At 36.6% G+C, this 22,116-nt stretch overlaps 1 protein-coding gene across 1 annotated transcript in view; it reads right to left on the minus strand.

Annotated features, from left to right (window-relative positions):
• Positions 1 to 4,751: 4,751 nt before the first annotated feature.
• SEC23A (Sec23 homolog A, coat complex II component) overlaps positions 4,752 to 22,116 on the minus strand; it is a 28,362-nt gene continuing 10,997 nt past the window's right edge. The window contains exons 10-20 of the mRNA XM_030949670.1: positions 21,742 to 21,865; positions 20,579 to 20,659; positions 18,792 to 18,881; positions 17,456 to 17,562; positions 16,315 to 16,468; positions 15,518 to 15,595; positions 14,368 to 14,529; positions 12,814 to 12,900; positions 11,148 to 11,303; positions 10,499 to 10,564; positions 4,752 to 6,186 (exon numbers count right to left, since the gene is read on the minus strand). Coding sequence (XP_030805530.1) covers positions 6,097 to 6,186; positions 10,499 to 10,564; positions 11,148 to 11,303; positions 12,814 to 12,900; positions 14,368 to 14,529; positions 15,518 to 15,595; positions 16,315 to 16,468; positions 17,456 to 17,562; positions 18,792 to 18,881; positions 20,579 to 20,659; positions 21,742 to 21,865 — 1,195 coding nt within the window. The 3' untranslated portion in view covers positions 4,752 to 6,096. The remainder of the gene's footprint in view (positions 6,187 to 10,498; positions 10,565 to 11,147; positions 11,304 to 12,813; positions 12,901 to 14,367; positions 14,530 to 15,517; positions 15,596 to 16,314; positions 16,469 to 17,455; positions 17,563 to 18,791; positions 18,882 to 20,578; positions 20,660 to 21,741; positions 21,866 to 22,116) is intronic.

The following is a 22,116-nucleotide window of genomic DNA, read 5'->3' on the forward strand; positions in this document are numbered from 1 at the left end:
GCTCACACCACATTTGGGCTATCCTCCCCCTCAGTGCAGTGTGTAAACCTAGAGCGGAAGGAAACATCACAGCAACTTGTGCAGGAGGGTCACATTTCAGTCCTAAGTAGACTGGCAGCATTGCCTGAAACAATGAGCAACAATAGCCCCAGCTGGGCCCTTGAGAGCCAGCTTGGCCAGCTGTTAGTACCTCCCCTTGCAGTTTGTCTCTCACATCTGCTCTCGGACAAACGAGTGTCAGCAGCTGGGCTTCCATACAGACAGCAACTGTGGTGCCAAGAAGAGATCTGAGGGTTGTTCACTGCTCTTTTGGCCATTTCACAGCATGCCAGAAAAACACAGCAAGGAGTGTTCTGCCCACCTATAAACTTCCTGTGAGTTTTCTAGAAAGTTCATGTCTTTTTAAAAAACGGGGCTAATAAAAGTACACCCAAGGATGAATAAAGACCAGCAGTGCCATAAACTCCTTATAAAAATACTTCATTAGCCAGGTGTGATTTGTTTGCAGATTAGGATAGCTCAGTTTAAACTGTTCATGTTTCAACTAGTAATGCAAGCTACCCTGTTATGCTGACATATCTAGCAGAAAGAAACACAAAATAAGAAAAAAACAATCTCTCTCCCATGGAAGCACTTGCTTCAGGTCACAGAGGATAGGGCCTTAAAATGTTCACAACAATTGAGAGCCAAGACTCAAACATATCTGTGCTGCTACAAAAAACAGCAAAATCCACACCAGCTCATGGTATGCAGCTGAAAAGGAGCTCACACTTGAATGCTAAAAACATAAAATCCTCTTCTTTGGTACTTATTAAATGCAAAGGCTACTTCATACCAATCTAGTGCCACCTAAGCTTTTTTGAGTCTCTGCCCTGCTTCAGTTTTTCGCACATGGCTTTGCTCCCTTGCTAAGCTTTTACTAATAACCCTATAAAAGCTATCTGTAGACGATGAACTCTAGTACATGAGTCACTGGCATGTCTCCTGAGGTTGAAAGGTTGGTAACCACAAAGAGGCGAGTTCTAACCCAGAAGGAAGCGCATGTTCAGGGAGTTCAGAGGCTGTCCTAATTTTATTTTGACCCCACTTCAAATAACCACTGTGGTTCCAAGTTATCCTGATCACATAATTTATACACGTGCTTTGAAAGTGGTAAATCCCTTGAGCAGTTGTTTGTTCCCAGTATTCAGGAAGTGAGACTATGACAGGGCTGCCATGCCTGGACTTTTTAAGACACGCTTTCTTTTTCTAGTAAGGTATAATAGTATATTGGTCTTTGGCCATTCTCTAGCCAAAGAAACATTCCCTAAATGTGAACAGTTCTAATACATATAAGATGACTGCAGATCATGACATAATGTACATATTTCTCCCCAAGAAAGCCAAAGAACAGCCTACTGCTTGTTCCACACACATTAGCCAGCAAGCAAAGTCTTACCCTGCTTCAAGTGTAAGACTTGTGTACCAGCAAGTGTACCACACAGCTGGATACCTCCAGGCAGTCACAGAAAAGAATGGAAGGATACACAAAATGGACAATCTGTAGGAACTGAGGACAGCCTCCCTTATTAAAGTATGTGGGGATTACTTTGCTTAATTTTTTCTAAAATCAATTTATGGACGTTGATTAAATTGTTTATCTTTTAGCATCACAGTTCTTCCTTCAGACAAAAGCTTACACTATTAGGAACAATCTGCTATTTTAAACAAGATTTTAGATTAAATTCAGAGCAGAGCAACAGCTTCATTAATTTTTCCATCTGTTCTGTTCAGGCTTGTTGGCTTTCATGTAACATTTAACTTTTGTATGAACACAAAATGCAAAAGCTAAACTGAGCTCAATTCTATTGTGCTTCACAATCTGACAGAAGATAATCTAATAATTTGCCTCAGATTTGGTTGAATAGGATAGAATTGTCATCACAGTTCACCAACTTTTCTATTTAACCAAGGAAAAGAAGGAACATTGAGAAATGCCATTTCCCTAACACTGATGGCAGCCATAGGACCTCTCATTGATGTCACAGTTCCACACACCAAGATGTGAAGTTCTAGGAATTTAACAGTATTTGTATTTCTAGGCAAATCCACATGCCTTTAAGCAACTTAACTTCAGCTTTTGGCTGACCTTGTTAAATCTATGTCTAAACCTGGGAGTTATCCCACCCAAGCAAGAGAAGACAGTATACACTTAACAATCCAGTACTTTTTCCTCAGGAAGAGGAAAGCAAATTATTAACAGTTGATATTAAAAAACCAAGAAAAGACAAAACTGAGAGTAGCTAAAAAAATCAATCCCAGACTCTCAAAAAAACCAAAAAAACCCCAAAAAGAAACCAACAAAAGAGAGATCCTGAAGCTGTAGTGCAACAGATTAAGTTACTGTCAAGTATTTCCAGAGGTTCTTAACACGCTGACTGCCCCAGTCCTGTGAAGCAGGAGCAGCCAAGGGGCCAAGGTGACCTTCTTTCCAGCATACCTAAATCTATGTGGATGGCAAAGATTCTGGTTTTGAGGTCCAGTCAGAAATACTCCAGAGTTTAAAGGTTTTTATACATATTAAATTATCATCCATACTTTAGATTATGGCTTCTATTGCTCTAAATGGCTTGTTTCAAAATAATTAACTACCATTTCTCTTCCTGAACGAAGGGTAGCTCTCACACTTACAAGGTCCAGAAAACTTTTACCTAATCTTTAAGACACTGACAATAGGAGCTTTGTGTTGTGGGCTGATCTAAACACATTAATGGCATATACATATTAATTTTATATACATATATATATGCGCCATAGTCCATAATAAATAGACTCGAGTTCAGGACTTAAGGTACTGGAAAGAGAACAAAAATTTAGATGGTTGTGTAGCATGTACAGCCTGTAAAGGTGTGCAGAGAAACAGACAGCAGGCTAGAACTAAGCACCTCATAGACCAGGCACTATGTAAGCACTGTCAATCACAATGTGCTTTTCTATATGTCCTAACACCAGACACAAGAACATCAAAGAACAGGAACAGCTGCTATATTGCTGTGAGCTCCATCTGATTTTATGATCCTGGCAAAATTTTAACTTCAGAATCTCCCATGTTGCTCTCTGAGACAAATGTATTTCCCAGATGGCAATGCTTCAGTTTTACACGTCAAGTGAGGAACTTCAGACCAAGAACAGATCTTGCACTGTTCTCAAACCCACAGCCTACCTAACAACATGAAGAAAGCAGCACCTGGCTGCTTGTTCCCCTACCTCTGATTTACCATGGATAATTTTCAGTCTTTAACTTGCCAGTACTTAACAGAACAGTCAGAACTATTTTATCTGTTATTCTGCAGAAGGTTAGCGCCTCCAAGTCTTTTTTTCAAAAACATTTGACCAACTCTTCATCTGATTTCCAATCTGTTTCCAGCCAAAATCAAATGTTAAAAGGAATCATAAATAGATCCGCTTTGAGTGTCATGAATATTGCAGATTGGTAGAAACTCTTCACTAAGAAACCCAGTAATACAGACACTAGCGAGGACTTCAAATTGTAGTAATTTATCTTTTTTAAAACCCCTTTCTCCCATAGCACAACCCTAAAAACACATTAATTTAAAATGTTGATCAATTCTCAGTGAACAAATGGCTTCCTTCTCCTACTGTAGCTCACCTGACCTATGCCAATGTGCAAGAGGTATTGAATCAAGTAGATGAAGGAGATGTTACAAGTTACCAGGACTGGATGGCCAGTGAACACTTGTAAGTACCATTACAGACAGTCCCTGTGCCAGATGACTGGCAGACCACTGCCCATGTCACTCTCATCCACAAAAAGGGCTGTTGAGGGAATCCTACTACTTACAGACTGATGAGCCCTGATCTCAATCCTTGGTAAAATTGTGGAGCCTGTAGTAAGAGTTACAAGCCTATGGATAGATGTGGACATTTTGAAAAGAATCTACATGCTTCTTCAGAAGGAAAATCCTGGCTCACTAACCAGAGTCTCTGGAAGAGGTGAATAAGCAGAAGGAAAAAGGTGATACATCAGACATACCTGGATTTCAAAACAGTATTTGGCAATGTTAAATACTTGATAAGCTAATGTTGCTAAGAAATTGGATTAAAAAAGAACTATTAAAATGTGAAAGCTGGTTAAAGGGTGTTGTCAACTTATTTCAAAAGTTCCATGCCTTCTCGGTGACTTCTCATGTGCTGCTCCTCATAGCACTTACTCCTTCTTCTTCACAGCACAACCAACAAACTCCAACTCTCTCCTTCACCAGCTAACCCACTCTTTTGCAGCACTCATCTTCTTATTGGACACAGCTGTGGCCTATTAAGGGCAGGCCTGTTCCTAATCTTTGGTGATAAGTACAGCTGCAGCTCCTCAGGTGTGAGACTACCTTCTGCACTATTTTCTTACATTTTATCCCTCCACAAAAGGGGTAGGAAGGAAACCACAAAAAACCCATTCATTTTCATGACTTGGTAATGAATTTATTTATAAGACAAACTACCTAGCTATCAAATAAACTGGACATATTTAGTGTTACAAAAAAAAGAGTTAAAGTAGTTAACTAATTTAAATTAGTTTAAATTAGTTAGGTAGTTAAAATTAGTTAACTAATTTAACTACTGGAAGTAAAATTAGTTTGATACCAATTATTACAAGAACAAAAAAAGTGAAGTTATTCTAAATTTTATCACTACCACCTTTATTTCCACAGTTCATTTCAAGAACTGAAAGAAACCAGCACAATAAATACAAAAAGTGAGAGAAAAAACATGTATTTTATTTGTTTTGAGGCAAAAGGAGATCATCTCATTTAGATCAAAGAAATGGAGAGCAAATGATTGAATCAAGTTTTTAAGAATTAACAGAAAACAGAAAAACCATCTTTGTGTTTATCACACCAATAAACAACTGAATTTCCTATGAACTCTCTATTTCTTTAGACTTGGCACATTTTTTATTGCCCACTACCACACTTCACATCTTTGCTTGTCAAAATGTTATATTACCAATGTAAACATATATTTTATGTGTAAACTTCAACAAGTAAATGGGAAAGCCTACTAATTTATCCACTCCTCAAAAAATCAAGTATGAACTAAATTCCAAATTAATTACATCATATTCTATGTAATACTGTTTCAACAAGAACTAAAGCCTGTTGAATTCATAACAAAAAAGATGCAGAAACAAAAAGCAGATGTGCAGTGTCATGCATTAGTGTAATAACATTATAAGGCAATAATAAAAAAGGTAAGTTTTATTTTTAACTATACTCACGAAGACAAAAATCAAGCTTGTTCTCTTAGTTCATTTTGGTAGTGTAGGCTTTCTTCTTTGCTCAAGCTGAAAGTGTTAACTTTTAGCATATTCACCTGTTACTGTGTTTGATACTTTGGTCAAAATACATGTGGATTTAAACTCTGTACAACAGTGGAGTTTATATGTTTTTAGTTCAAAATCTTTATTTTAAAATAAAGAAAAACTCTGTTCCCAAAGAATCAAATTGGGTAAATGGGAAGAAATACTTGAAATTAATACCCCTAAACTAAACAACTCATGAACAGTAATATGTCTGCAGGAAATAGAAGTTCATCAGCCTAAATCAAAAGACTGAGTTAATACTATTCTTATAGGCTTTTTGTTGTTGTTTTGTTCACTTCAGGCTCAGATTAAGTGAACAAAAGTAATCACATGGCAGTCTGGAAAGCCAGACATCACCAAAGATTTCCTTTATTGTTCAATGGGCCTTTGTACTGCAGAGCATAATCAACCCCAACCATTTCAAACAAGAAACTGAAATCACATGTCAAAGTTGTTGCAAATGATCTCAAAGTAATTATAGTATCACAGTAATCAAAATGACTGCTCTTTTTCCTTTGCTTATAACTTAATCTACTACCTGTAATTTTTACAAACTGCAGTTCACATTAAAACATTTGCTGATAACAAAGCTTTTCTTTGAAAACAACACTGCTTTACATCTAGTCAGGCAGCTTGTGCATATCAGAGCACTCTGTCAAGAGAGACATGGAAAAGGGTAAAGGAGAAAAAAGCTGAAATATGGCTGCAGTTTATCTGTGCCTCTAATGCACTGCAGAATTTCAGGCAGCACTTGAGACAGCGAGTTTCTTCAGATGATCCATAAATACTTGTAAGCTGACATCATCAGTAAGAATGGGTGCTCCAGACTCCTATGAAATACGGGAAAAAAAGAGAACTGATTATACACATTGTGAAGAAAAAGCATTTTAAGACACAATATGTTCCACTGAATAAACATTTAATAAATTTAGCAAGATCTTAGAAGCATATCATTGCTGAAATTCTGACAAAAAAACCCAGCAGACTGTACATTTACATAAATTTTCATACATTTACATGAATTCAAGCATAAACCACAACTACATTCTCTTCCATTAACACACAGAGCAATGACTTGCTTTATAGCAAGATCTTTACACCAGCCATACAAAACCTGAGAGCTGCCAAATATTAATTTACAAACTTCTACATGTAAATAAAATTTCCACAGCACAGTTCCTGCATCATTGCTGCCTCAGTAGAGCAAAAAGGAGAGAAACAGTAATATGCAAATAACACAACCAACAAATCAGTATCTGTCAGTGAAGCTCAGACATATCAAAATGGTGAAAGAAGTAAACAAATCCCCTAAGGGTCTGATTTGACACCAAGTGAAGGTCATCTGGCTTTCCCAAAGAGAGGTGGGCCTATTCTCTACTGTGGCTCTCTACCACCTCAGAGAAAGACCAAAAGCAGCTGAAAGTCACGAGCAATCAGATCACAAAATAATTGAAAAAACCTTTTGGGTGGATTCTTGCAATTTCACAAATCCAAGAAGCTCAAAATGGTCATGTTTTAATTACCATTTTTAAAAAAATTTACCAAATTTAACAAAGTCAAAATAAACAAGCAGTTGGCAACTCTGCAAATATTACACAGTGACTCCCTTAAGTCTTTTGAGACCAGTCTACCACTAGTTCCATTTATAGATACAGGAAGAATTCCTGTACAGCTCAACAATTCAACCTTTTCAAAGGTACTAAGCATCCATATTTCCAAATAAAACCAGACCTGTCGGAACTCTTGTGAAGTCTTCCAAAACACAGACACAAAAGTCCTAATGACGATGCTCAGAACTCAACAGTCCTAATGAGATGCTTTTTTCTGCAACCTGGCCAGAAACAGTTGTCAGTGAACAACCAAGAGACAAATCCAAGTGCAGCAAGATTTCTTGGATCACTACGATACACAGCCACTCTCAGGGAAGGCACACTAAATTAGCTATCATCTGATGGCAGCAAGATGAGATTAAAGTTCTACCTCCAAGTCTGTCAAATGCTGTCTGAGCTCTCTTATATAAGAATCATAGAATCATTTATGAAGAAAAGACCTCTAAGGTCAGTGAGTCCAACCATTAACCCAGCACTGCCAAACTCACCATTAAACCATGTCCCTAAAGTGCCACATCTACACAACTCCTAAATACCTCCAGGGATGGTGACTCTACCACTTCCCTGGACCTCTCATTCCAATGCTTGACAACCCTTCCTATGAAGAAATTTTTCCTAATATCCACTCTAAATGTCCTCTGGCATATCAAGGCAATTTTTTCTTTTTGTGTTGCTGGTCACCTGTAAGAAGAGACCAGCTCCTACCTGGCTCCTTTCAGGTAGCTGTGCAGAGTAATACAGTCTCCACTGAACCTCCTCTTTTCCAGACTAAGCACCCCCAGCTCCCTCAGCCACTCCTCACAACACTTGTGCTCCAGAGCCCTCACCAGCTCCATTTCCCTTTCCTGGACACACTCCAGGAAAGGGAAATGGAGCTTTGCTCCTCAGTGTCCTCCTTGCAGTGAGGGGCCCTAAACTGTACACAGGAGTCAAGGTGTGGCTTCACCAGTGCTGAGCACAGGAGGAAAATCCCTTCCCTGGGTCCTGCTGGACACAATATTCTTGATCCGAGCCAGAGCGCCACTGGCCTTCTTTGCCACCTGGGCACACACTGGCTCATGTTCAGCAACTGTCAATCAGCACTCACAGGCCCTTTTTGAAAATTTCAACTGCATCTTCAGACACCAACCACATAACAGAGATGCACAAAAAGTTTATCATTATTTTCTGAAAATGCTTTCTATACTATTTAGGCACCTGCCTGCTAAAGGTTAAAGAAAATCTTTACTTAGAATATTAAAAACCAAACTAGGCAATCAATCACCTCCTGAAGCGTGTTTTCAGTGGTGTGTGGGTGCCCTCTTCAGGTCAATGTGGACTTTCAGTTGCACACAAAATAAAATATGAAACAATCCAGGAATGTCATGAGAAAAAAAGAGAAAGCCGCAAACCAGTTTTACATTTCTCCCAGATATAACACTGCTCATTTCATAATTACTACTTGATTCAATTTTTTTTCACAAAAAAAACCCGCAAATGCTACCATATCAAGTACTAGCATATTACCTTGAGCACACATAGTGCAGTGACTCTGGGGAGGTTAATACATCATTTCTTATGTTACCCTAGAACTGAATTCTTTTCAGCATTAAAATGGACAGCTATCTTTTGCAAGATGTATCAGTCTCACCTGTCCAGCATGAAACATTATCTTACAGATCAGCTGAAGATTTCTTTTTTGTATTTACAATTGGAATACTGTTTCATTTGATTATTAATCAAACAAACAGAAAACAGTTGTCCTGTACTGCTGGAAATGCGGAAACTTCAAAAAATTCCAGGTAATGTTTAAATTAAAAATAAGACCTTCTAAACTAGAGCATTTGTGTGTATGTTGAGGGGAAACAAGATGAAGAGAAGCACTAATGAACTGCTGGTTAGATTACCAACTTTGGAAACAAAAGAATTTGGGATTTGTGTTCAAATTGTGCTGGACCTGACTCTGTACAAAATTTTCAAGTTTTTTCACTCTGGACCTCAGTGATGTTCATTGCCAGAAGCTTCATTAGAATAAATTCATCCCTATGAAAACGTAGCCTGATAAAACTTATTTGACAAAGTGACTGCCATAAAATTGCTATAGAGCTTTCTCACTCATTACTTCAATTCTGTACAACATTTAGCAAGATACACTAAGAGCACAGTTAATATGTAGCTTCAAATGTCTGATGCCATTAGATTTGCATGAGAAGATGACACTGCACTAGCATTTACTCACTACAGAAGATAAATGTGGAAGGAGATCACAGAACAGAGATGCACCATTCAAGAATACAAGCTGCTATAGAACATTTAATTTCTGAACACAAATTTTTTCCTAAAGACAAGAACTGAAAACTGATTCCTGGTCAACCAGGCCACAGAAATTCTGGAAAACATCAGTACACTGGCATCAGTGTATTTTCCAGTTCTTGCTTATAACTACCTTCAACACTTATTTCCCCTATTGCAAAAAAGTCCCTTAGACTTCATGTGTAGAAAGCATCTTCATTTCCAGTATTTTGAAGGTATTGAGAGCAATGAGATCTAAAGCTCTGTGATACAGGTGGACAGGAAGATAACAACACAAGGCTGCAATACTGAAGTGTTACTATTCTGTTCTGCCCTTGAGCAATTTTCATCCACAAGACAGCTCAGCCTAACCAAAGCTGCCTAAACCCTCACTGTCACTCATTTATATATGAAAGAACACACCCACCAATATGAAAATGATAAAGTGGCTGCCCTTCTTACATCTTTCACAGAAGCAACAGGGAGCATCCTATTTGACTACAGCAGGTATAAAATTATTCTAATTCTATCGTGGTGTGGACAAAAATATGATTCTACCTTTCAGACAGGCTGATGGGTTTGCTCCTCTCTCCCTCCAAAGCAGAAACACTGTTTGGTGAGATCTGCATCTCTGCTACTAAGCAGAATGAAACTAAACTTAATTAGACAGGCTTATGGGTTTGCTCCTCTCTCCCTCCAAAGCAGAAACACTGTTTGGTAAGATCTGCATCTCTGCTACTAAGCAGAATGAAACTAAACTTAATTACTGGTGAAGTTAAGCTTAATGAATTGTAAATTGTATACTTAGTTTAATCAATCATTGTCTAGCCTCAGAATATTTAGTTCTAAGGCAGTAAGTGCACTTATCAGTGACTATTCCAAATCTTTTTATCTGTTGCCTCAACAAAATATCTGCTTTTAACTTTGCAAAACTGTTTCAGTCAAAGTCCTTTGAGAGGCTCTGTCAGGCAAACATCAAACCCATAGTCTTAAGACAATACTGTCTAAGAAAGTAGGCTAGACATGAAAGCAGCCTAACAGAAGCTTAAAATAGTAAACCAGATCATTTCTGTCTGAAGAAATAAAGCCCATTTTTCTTAACTTTTGTAATTTTGGTCACATCAGGCCAAAACTGCCTTTCTTTTTCAGTTTCAAAAACTTCGCATTATTACTTATATGTACCTAATGTGCCACTTCACAAGCCTTCTGAAACAGGGGGAAAAATCACGTATACAAGCTTCATCAGCAGATTCATACTCACCTGTCCCCACGCATACATGTTGTTATGAGTCTGAGAGGGATTTACTTTTGAAAGCAGGAATCGAGCCTTTAAAAAAATAAAACAAAGAAAGAAATTGATCTTCTCAAACAGAACTCTCCTGCACTCAGAAAAGAATTGCATATGTATGAAATATGTCATTTCTAGTATCCAGAGATACAGACACTGCAAACAGCACCTCTGTAAATAAAGCCACTTGCTGATTCCACAGCTCTAATGAAGACCTGCTAACAACTTTCTGATGCAGCTGAAAGTAAGCTTTTGTCTTTTTCAAGCACTAGCAAGGCAAATGTGAATATCAACAATTAATAAGATTTTAAAAAATGACACCAATAGTAATTCTGGTATTGGTTCAGAGACCCAGACAAGTACTGCCTTTTCTGTCCTACACAGTTTACACAAAGAATCTGAGACTTCAAGTCAGAATGATTAAAACAGTAATACATAGCAGGATTCACAAATTAGGGAGAAAGCTACTATTAAATTTCTTGTTCTGTAAAAGCTTTAAGAGTCAAAACATTGATTTGCAATTTATGTATATTTTAGCAGAGAAATGGATGTTTACTACCAAAGATATCTCACAAAACTACTAACATATTTCCAAGATTATATAACATACACTTCACCATACCTGGCTTCCTCCATGCTCTGTATCAATGTATCTGGGCATTGGAAATCTGGAATGGAGAATTTCTTGGGCATCATCTACTGGAGCTTGTAGCAAGTGATGGAAATTTTCATATTCTGGCATATCTTGGTACCCTGACTTACGCCACTGTGCTATGGTCTGGGGACAGGGGAATGAAAGAAGTTTAGAACTGATTCACCAAACTTTCTTAGAGGATACACAGGTCTTTTCAGAGGAGAATGTGCCATTGCTGGCCTCTTTTCTATTACTCATCCCTTTCTGCCCTATAGTATGCAAGTTAATTTTTAAAAGCCAAGATGTGCAGGTAATATGCTACTAGATTTTTTTTCAAACTCTTAACAATTTGTGGTCGATTTGTATTTCCTCTTTTTTTGTCATCTTTTACGTGCCAAGTATTTTGTTTGGAGGAGATCAAAGATATTATTTACACTTCTCTAATATGCATGTCTATGACACATAAGAAATAAGTATTTATACTGATACATTTCAGAGCCTGTAGCACAACCTCCCCACCCTCTAGGAGAGAAGCTGGCTGTCCAAGGTCAGCTCACTGACACAGGCAGCTGCTAGAAAAGCCCTGCTAGGGGCTGCTAGAAAAGCTCTGGAGGGACCCTCAGTAGGGGCTTCTCCCTCCTCTGCTCGGCAGCTGCTTTTAAACTGAGGTCTCATTCCTGGCTCCTGCCTGAGCTACAGGCCTGGACCAGGCCATGTACCTACTGATCTGGATCCTCCCATTCAGGGACTTCATGGCCAGAACCTGGAGCTGCCTCATCCCCATGAACTTGTCTGGTGATCTGGACTGAAGGCTGAGTCTGGCTACAGCCCACAGCTCCTCTGCTTGCCTTGCTCAGGTACACTGGGGACAGGTCCTCAGTGACAAGACCCTGCCTGCCTTGCAGTGACGCTCAGCCCCCGTTCCCCTTCCCTCAGGGAGCAGCCCACCACTGCTGCTTGCTGACAGCACCTTACAACAATGAGGTAATATTCTGCTACTTAAGAAGTGTTGAAGTTTAGTAAATATTTTTATCAGTGCAGCTACAAGGACACGATCCAGAATAGTATTTTTCAAATTCTCAGCTATGAACCATTTACAATTGCAAAGCAGCAGCAGCAGTAAAAAGCAGCAGCTCAATTCCTCCAGGGAGGCAGAGCAGTAACAAGTCACAAGCACTTTAATTTTATTACTAAGGAATGTCTATCTACCAAACTGCCCGGAGCAGTTCCATTCCTCCAGGACAGTACAGACAAAGGGTAACTATAAACTTGGTGCTCTGACTACCCATCCCTGAAGAACCAATTTAAAGGTCTAAAATAAATGAGTGAAAAGTGGGGAGGAGGGGGAGGCAGGGTACAACACTCTCTAAAGTAGGAAAGATATTGATCTAAAAAAATACTGTGCATATTAAAGCTAATTCATCTCAAACTCGTCATCAGAAACAGGACCAAGATGTCAAGTCATGTCAGATATCTGCATACAGACATGTTAAACTACCAAACTACAAACACAAACTAGGACTCTGCTGTCAGCATGCAGATGAGAGGGTCAAGCACTGTAGGTGCATGAGAATGGAGCCTGACTTCCAGTGATTTCCATAATGTATCACTCCTACAGAAAAAGAGTATTTGTGTAAGAAATGACAACTCTTACCTCTCCATGATAAATAAGGATTTGGAAAAAGGTGTCCATAAGGAGAATGCGATCTGGTAAAATACTGCTGCTATCCAGAAGAACAGGCTAAGATTTAAAAATAAATTAAAAATGTATCAACTGATGCAGAATTGACCAATCATATGGCATTGTCAGATTTTTTAATCAGTAACTTAGGAACTTTTTCAATCACTTACTAAAGCTCCATATTTGCTCCTTTTCATGTTACACATCTGCAACCCACATAATTTCATTCTGAAGTTATCCTGCCTGATTCTATATCTGAAACTTCATGAAAGTAATAAAAAATGTATTCAAGAGCTGAAACCCCTTTCATTATTATGCACTTTACTAGTCTTTCATGTACCTCTGTATTTACCCATACAAGGCCTTTAATTTGAATTGTATTTCAATGCACAAGGATTCAGCAGTTATTCAAGTGTAAGATAGGGTTTGTGGGTTGTTTGGGGTTTTTTTTAAGTCTTCTTCTTGCAGCATATTAGTACTGTGCCTATATATCCCCCAATACTGTATATAGTAAATACTCATGATTTATGAAATCTAATATTTAAGGTTTTCAGTCACCTTTTTAGGGTAGTGACACTGTATCAGTGCTATATAATTTAACTGGATCAGTATTACTATACATAACAAAAATGTTAACTATTCCAAGAATCAAGAAACAAATATTATTCATTCTACACTGAGACATCAGCTCCTGTTAAATCATATTTATCCTTCAATCACCAATGGAACTACTTGGTTTTCATATGTGGGAGACTTGGCAAGCTGCTCTTCACAAACCACCTTATTACTTTCATTTGAACTCCACTTCTAAAAGTCTTTTTTTATATCCTCATGAATAATCTAAAAAAAAAAATCCTAAAAAAAGTTAGAAATACAACCTGCCAAGATCCTTGACTACTATGTTTGTCTTTACCGCCTCACTCTCTTTTATGTAACAAACTACTTTCATTTTGTCTTCTGACACAAAGAAGTGCCTGACACTTCCTTCAGAAGCTTCTTGGAAGACCAGCTTTTTATTTTAGGTTTATACAGAATGTGCCATGACAAGGTCAGCTGGAAGGTTCTGTACTAAATCTACACATAATGGGAACCATATTAAAATTAGAAGCTTTGGATTAAGGCAATAAAATTGAGGAAATTTTGTACATTAAAAAAAAACCTCAAGTAAAAAATATTTTTAAAAACTAAATTTTAAAAAAATTTAATAGAATCATAAAGAAATAAATTTTCAAATAAAAATAATTTTTGTTTATATTTACATTCTGGCTCCACAAAGCCAAAAAAAGCTCTCAAAAACTAACAAAAAAGTACCATCCTTAACCTCTTTACAATGTGACTTTTGTTCTCAAGACTGCTACATCAAAATTCTGAGATATGCCTTGTTCATAGCTGCTTTAAATTAAATGTTATTTCTCATACAATAAATTTTAAACCAATACATTTTGTAACATGTAACAGTGAAGACAGCAATCAGCTCTTCCTCAACAAAGTACCTTTTAACCCACTATGGAGTTATTTTACTGATACCTCTGGAGGTCCATTGAAAGAGTAGGCATAAAGAATTGGCTGAACCATGATAAGTGACTGGGTTAGATCTTGACGCATAAAATGATGACGATAATAGGAGCTCTCGTCCGGACTGTTGTTAAAAACTTGTAAGAAAGGAGATCTTCTCAAGTGAAACATGAACTGCAAAACAAGAACCACTGTTTTGAACTTTGACAGATCAAAATGATAGTTGTACAAGCAGAGATATATTTTCCACAAACTGTATGAGACCAATGTCACAACAAAACTGAATTCCAGCTCCTTTAACATTTTGAATTTCTATAGGCACCTTTGCTAGTTTTTACACACTCCCATGACAGGAAGAGAGGTATCAGAATGGGTAAACCTACAAAGCAGCTTTAAAATGCTTCCTTTACTGTAAGTTCTATCATTTCTGTGAGGGAGGTTGCTGTTCCACAACTAAGTTAGCTACAGCACGTGAACAGAAAAAGGAACATTAACCACAGCAAAGTCAAACTTTGCTAGTAAAAGCATATGCTTTCATTGCTGAAACAAATTCTCCACCCGCTGATTCAATCTCTACACAACACATAATGCCTACAGACAGATTAGTACATAACTGAAACAGAAATATGGAAGTGCGTGAAGAGTCCAAAAGTGAAGTGAAGTATCCGGAGCTATGAGAAGGGAGAAATTTATCAGAATGGATTATTAGCAAAGAAACTATTCGAAGTTTAATACAGTCAAGGTCAAGTTCACTTCACAGAGAAGTGTCTCTTTTCTGGTCAGTATCATAAATCATATGGGAGAGAAACAATAAAGCAAATCTGTTTATTTTCCTCATGTTTTCTGAATTTCTTCATTAGAGCAGCCCTTTTAAAAGTGCCATTATATGAATTACAAATTCAGGCAAGATAAGGATTTCATTGTAGGAGAAACAAAAAATATACATAGTTAGACATTTAACTGTAAGGGCAGAGGACAAAAGGGGACACAGCAGCACAGACAACATCAGTGATTTTCTTAATGTCACATGCCAGACAGTAGTTAGGGGCAGGGGGTCTGTTCATCCTGATATGCCTTATTGTACTCAGTGCTGCAAGGACTCTTTCTTCACTGAGCATTCTCTTCCATCCCTATAGACAAACCTTTCTATATACAAACTCACCTGTGGATAAAGTGAAAATGTTTCTGAAAATCTGAAAGAGCTTGGATCATCCTTGTGATATTCTCCAAATTTCTGACACTGGAGTAAACAAGAAAGAAAATCTATATTAAGAAATACACTTGCATGGTCATGCCATTACTGTAAGTTTGGTTTTAACAGGCACAAGATTTGTGGTGCTTGCAGCTTTGTAAACAAACAGAAACCTAGCAAAAACAGACACAAGTTCTCTTTTTAACAAGCAGTGATTTTCTTATATAAGAGGCTTTAAGAACTTCGTGTGTTGGTTGTTTTTCCCTCTAAAATCACTAAGCAGACCTAGACAATTAAACAGTCCAGAAGAAAATTTTTAAATTATTAATAATTAATTACTTAAAAATTAAAATTAAAATACATTTTTAAAAACAAACAGAAAATGGAACTTGAAAAAAAAATCCATATGGTTTTCTAGGTACTTTGCCTTTTTTTTGGCAAAAACTATTTACTCTACAATATTATTACAGACAACAGAAAGTAGAGAAAACTTTAATTTCTGCTAATCACATGCTAAAATTTCTCCTAATTCCTGGCAATTATGATATGTTGAGAAACGTAAATAAATGAAAATACATGAAAAATAAACTGAAAACACATCTACTCTTTTTTAAATTTAAAATAGAAAATCTTTGTTAATTCTGTATAACCTCAGGTGGAAATTAAGCATTCAGTTCATTTTTTACTTTTATTTTAAAATAAACTATCACTGAACAGTATGTGTCTGCAAGAAACCCATCTGAGTCATTCAGTACAGCTCGTTTTACCAGTCGTATAAGCTGTCTGTCCAGCCACCTCAGCACATCAGGGCCCTCCTCTGTCTCTGCCCTGTACACTGCCAATCTAGCCATGAGAATTGCAGCAGCTTCCTGGTCAAAAGATGCAGCAATGTTTTGAATCTGGGTCTGTGCATCTGCCCAGCTGGAAAATAAAAATAAAAGGATTCGCATCACAGCGAAAGGAGAAAAATCCAATGTCAAAACATCCCTTCAAAATTAAGGCAAAGAAACCCTAACAGTTAGCAGTTTAACAAACTCATGCTGAAGCTTCAAAAAATCTACTAGACAGATAGAATGAGCAGCCTCCCAGTTAACCATTCTTTAATTAGAAATGTTCCTTATTTGTACAGATGCCATGCAACCAGTGAAATAAAATATAAGGTCACTAATAGAACAGGTACCATATTTTTTAAAAAATTAATGATGAAAGGTTGCTACAGAAAACACCATCCACTAATCTAATCACGCACTCCCGCATAAGCAATTTTCTTGTGCATTTTGCCAGTTCTTTTTAATTTATAGAGTAAACTATTAATTAGACCTTCCATCAGTCACCAGAATTCTACTAATATAACTAATTAAGTTACCAACATAGTATTTTCAACAATTAGGGCAATGCTTTTTTCAATAAACTGAATCTTCCATCTAATTAACCAAGCAATGACCTCCTTCAGCTTAGAGTAAATAAAAGTCACTGGACATTGAAAAATGTATTCAAAATATTAAACATCATGTCCTAAAATTGTGAAGTATATTGAATCAAGGAAACTGCAGGTAAAGGTTATACATGGAATACCAGGTATTTACATCCCTCTGAACTGCAGTTAGCATTCTCCAGCTAAGTTATGAAGTGATTTTTGCCATTCTCTAACTCAAAACATATCTTCAGTTTAGGCCACAGAATTTAATTCAGATCTTCCCCTTTGTCTAAAATCACTTGGCTTTCCTCAGAGCACTCCTACAATAACATTATACAGCCACTGTAACCTCTCAGAGAAAAAACAGTCCACAGAACAAGAGAGGAAACTGCCTCAAACAAGAGACTGCTTACAAAATCTACAAAGTAAAAGGCATATACATAGATACACACCCTGACTTTTCAAAATTATTCACCACAAGTAAAACATACTTTCTGGCAACTGTGGTCACTCTGATCCGTCTCTGTCCACTGGAATGCTGATACTGAGTCACAAACTGGATTGCACCACGTCCTCCTTGAGGAATGGGAGCATTGTGCTAAGTACAAAAGGAAAAGAAAATGAAAGAGAATCTCAAGATTTTACAGTATGATTTGGAAATGTATAACTAATTACTAGAAATCCTTTCCAATAGACGGCCCAAGTTATATTAATGCATTGTCTGGTGCTTTTGTTACATTGAGTACCTTTACTACACACAGATAATCAACTTGGAGATTGTTCAGGGATGTTAGAAACACTTGCTGGCTTCACCAAATATCCCTAAAGCAACCAATGCTCTCTCCTTACCCATGTCCTTACAGAGACAACGTTTTACAATTCCTGGTTTCACCACATTCTAACACCATATGACTCACTGGAATTACAGGACAAGAAAACTGATACTAATCTAAAATGTTGATCAGTGGATCTCCAACAGCACTGTCAAAACAAAGATTGGAATCCAGGTGTAAACTGAAATTTCAAAACTCTGCTCAGTGAAAATACAGGCTTACATGCTATATAAACAATTCAAAAGAGAAGTAGAGTTGAAATCAACTGTTACACTAAATAATTAGGCTGGTTTTGGAGCTACCAATAAAATGAGCCCAACATAAATATACAAGAAGTAAAACCAAAACCTGGCTAATGTAAGTGCAAGTTTTCAAACCTTTGCTTATATAACAAACTGTGAAATACAGCATACTAAATATATAGAAACTATGGTCAGCTCAGTTCCTAAGCTGCTTCTTGGAATAAGAAATGGTGTGAGAATGAGTACCACTCTTGCTCCTCATATTTTCATCCTCTTTTCCCTCAGGGAAACAGGAAACCAGACTATTTGTCCTTCATGCACTTCAATGAAACCAATCTTTGCTTGCAAATACTGAGCAATAAATTAAAATGTAACAGGATGCAGTAATTACCTTGTAACTAAAACATCAGAGAAATATTAAAAAGCACTTCTAAATACACAGATTACAGCATTTCCACATAATGCAATTAAAATATATTCATTAAGTAACACCCTGGAAAAAAAAATTAATTAAGAGATTACGAACTCAAATCAAAATTTGTAGAGTTCTTTAGTGGTCATTATCACAAACAAGAAGATTAGCCCATCATTAAGCAGTTACTGTCCACCTCTAAACTCTGCCAACACAAAATGGCAACATCATTTTTATCCCTGCTACTCTGCTTGGGGGAATCACATAAAAATGCAAGCTTTGACAGGCATATAAAGTAAGATTACTGTGTTTAGTAGATAAGTAGACAAATATTTATTACCTGGTTTACCACCTCAAAGTACAGTGCAAGCGTTGTAGTAGGATTAAGACCACAAATCTTCCACTGACACGTGCCTCCGGTTCCAATCTCCTGCAGAAAGATTTTGTAATACTTTTATAAACCAGAAGTATTTCCTGGTTTGTGAAATACCGCATCTAGCCACTATAGGTAACTGTTTGCAACTACTCTCACAAGCTTTCTCCCTGCTCACTCTGTCACCTTCTCAAACAAATACTCCTGCAAAGCAACTGCGGTGGTGGATGTAGGAATAATTTTAAAACAAAGAGATTGTTGTTTTAAATAATTAATACATTAGAAAGATCAGAAGCTGGCATTAGAAAAAGACTGAAAAAGCAAGTCAGAAACAGGAAAATACCAGATTTCGCTTAAGCAGAGGCAAAAAGCACGTGCAAGTGGAATGTCTGTTCTAAGGTGCAGCAGTAAAACTTTAAGTAATAGCTTACATGCTGTATTTTACTAAGTTACACAGTCTCGAGTAACTAGCAAGGTAACTGTACACAGATAGCTATGTATTTCAACTGACAATTCCTTTTTGGCATCAAAGCAACATAAATATCCAGCAAAACCAATTAAAGTAACCCATCATCCATAATGGACACAGGGAAACCAAACAAAACTTCTGAGGAAAACTATGCTGGCAATATTGGCACTGTTTCTGTATTGACTTGAAAGCATTATGGCTAGAGGACTTGTCCAGTTATCACTGAAATGAGCTGCACACACACTCATTTTATTCATATTCAAATTTGATAATTCAGATAATTTCAACAAAAAGGGGTTTGGAATAAAAATTAATCATGATATAACTGCAAAGCCAACAGACAATCTCACAAGTGAATCTCTACTACTTCCTATGAATTAGATATGTAGCTTAAATAAGGATATGTACACTTAATTTATTTTTGGGGTTTTTCATTTTATTGCAATATATTCAATGAAATGAAAAAAATCTGTACCAGATCACCAAGAAAAAAGAAATACTGGTTATTTTGAATTCTTTATATTCACAAAGATGCAGTCATAAATACAAGAAAAATTTAAGGAATAGAAGTGCTTGATTAAAGCAGGCCATTTGTGAGCAGTTTCATACTGGGAAGTGCTCTACTATGCAGATTCTTAGGAACAAAAGTGAAACTTCTCAAATGTAAGATATTTTGGTCACTTACAGGAATTATTTTTTATTGGTAATCAAAAGTTAGTAATATTAAATGATAAGAAAATAAACATTTAAGTCTAATATAATTTAAAAGTATTACTTGAGGAGCCTGCAATAGATGGATCTTGCAATCAATTAATTAAATGTGCATTTGGTGAAACAGCTACAGAAATGGGAAGAGAGAGTTCAGATAAAAGGGATGTTTCCAGTCTTGTGTCCTCCTGTTCTGTCAATTCTTTCTAAAAAATATATTTTTATCGTTCTGTTTGGATAAAAGGACACAGTTCTGATTTTAACAATAAAGCATGCTAACTCATTTTCTACTTGGTTTCTGCTACACCATCATATAACTTTTGTATAATAATTTTAAAGCAACTAAATCTAAACAAGTGGACAAATCTAAACAAGTAACAACAGATCTGCAAGGTCTAATAGAATTGAATCTGACCTAGTAATGAATGTAAGCTTGCATGTATTTAATTTAAAATCGGTAAAAAGTGACCACTTTGTTCCATTTATGGAAATTTCAGCCTCTCTTCAAATCCAGAAATCTTAAATCATATTTTTCCATAGTAGGACATTACCTTTATTTTCAGCAAAGTTTACTTACATTTTCTGAGACACAAGGTCCCTTAGAGTTGAGAGAGACACAGGGTCCAATCGCTCCAGAAATCTTTACTTCTCTTGAAGTCTTCATATTTCAAATAAAAATATACATTAACATGCCATGCTAAAGAATTCAGTCTCATTTTATTGTTAGATAATTAAAATCTCAAGGCATACTACATTACTGATACCTTTGGGAAAGGTTATAATAATGCTTGATACATCTGGAGACACTTTTCACGTGCTCAGATTCTACATTTAGTTATGTTTATCTGCTATACTAATTAGTATATCTTAACAGCATGAACATAAATTAAAACATGGAAAAAAGCTGCTTGATGTATAAACATAGGAGCCTAGAAAGTATATGGGGTAATGTTTCCTATCTAATGAAAGGATTAAAATATTCAAAGGTAAGATTAGAACTGAAGACTTCGTACTGTAAGATAAGCCTACACACACCTGATAAAGAATTTCTACTCTATATCCTAAACACATTTAGCTAAATTAGTTATTTATATTCTTCCAATGTCACTTTCCTCTTTGAAGTGATCTGTACATCCCTCTAGAACTGGGGGACCCTTTTTACGTTTTCTGGGATCTTTCAACAAAATTCACATCAAAATGTATATGAAAAAAAAAGAGGGTTCAACTATTTGTCCTATTAGTAAAAATTTAAACAGAATTTTACCAAAATGAAAATAGCTTCATATTCTTCTACAATATGGGATTGGAATATTTTTCCAGAAACATCAAGGAAGGCAGTGCCTGAACCTACAGCACATTCAGCTCTAAGCTTATCACAATGGTGAAGGCAAAAAACATCGTTAAAATGCCAGAATGGATTCTGATAAGGATGGAAAGTGAAAGAAGTTTTGTCATGGAGTACATAGAGAAACGGACTTACGTAAAACCAAGAAACCACTGATATAAATACCTAAACATTCACATTGAATGCAAGGTGAGAAGGACTACCATAATACTTAACTCACATTTATAGAATCCCAGAACTACAAAAAGATAGCTAGGACTATGTACAGCTATGTACAGGCCAAGCTTAATACATCTGTTTAGCAAGTTCCTAAAAATTCCTTAAAAGGGCAGATTCCAGTTTGTAGCCATCCTATTTCATTGTTTCACTAACAGACTACATTTTTGTATGCTTACCTTTATTTCTAATGTGCCACCAAATCCCATCTTAAATTGTCCTTGCATATCTTTAGTGAATACTCTCTGAAAAGTTTGTTTGAATAATGATGTATTGAAAGAGTCTCCCATTACCATGTAGCCTCTAGACAACAACAAAACAAACAAACAAAATCCATGAGTTAGATTATTTACATAGCTAGTTTTTATTAAAGGCTAAAACTAAAGACAATTCACTGTGAGACATATTTTTACCTCCTTAAAATAGACTAACGTTAAATTAGTATTTTGCTACAATGTTAAGGATGAATGTTTGAAGTGGGCTTCTTGCCCTATGCATCTTCAGGTCATTACAGTATGAAACAAAATCTTTCACTGGGAAATACCGTAGTGGAC

The sequence above is a fragment of the Camarhynchus parvulus genome, chromosome 5 (genome assembly GCF_901933205.1).
Source record: "Camarhynchus parvulus chromosome 5, STF_HiC, whole genome shotgun sequence".
In the NCBI taxonomy this organism is placed as follows: domain Eukaryota; kingdom Metazoa; phylum Chordata; class Aves; order Passeriformes; family Thraupidae; genus Camarhynchus; species Camarhynchus parvulus.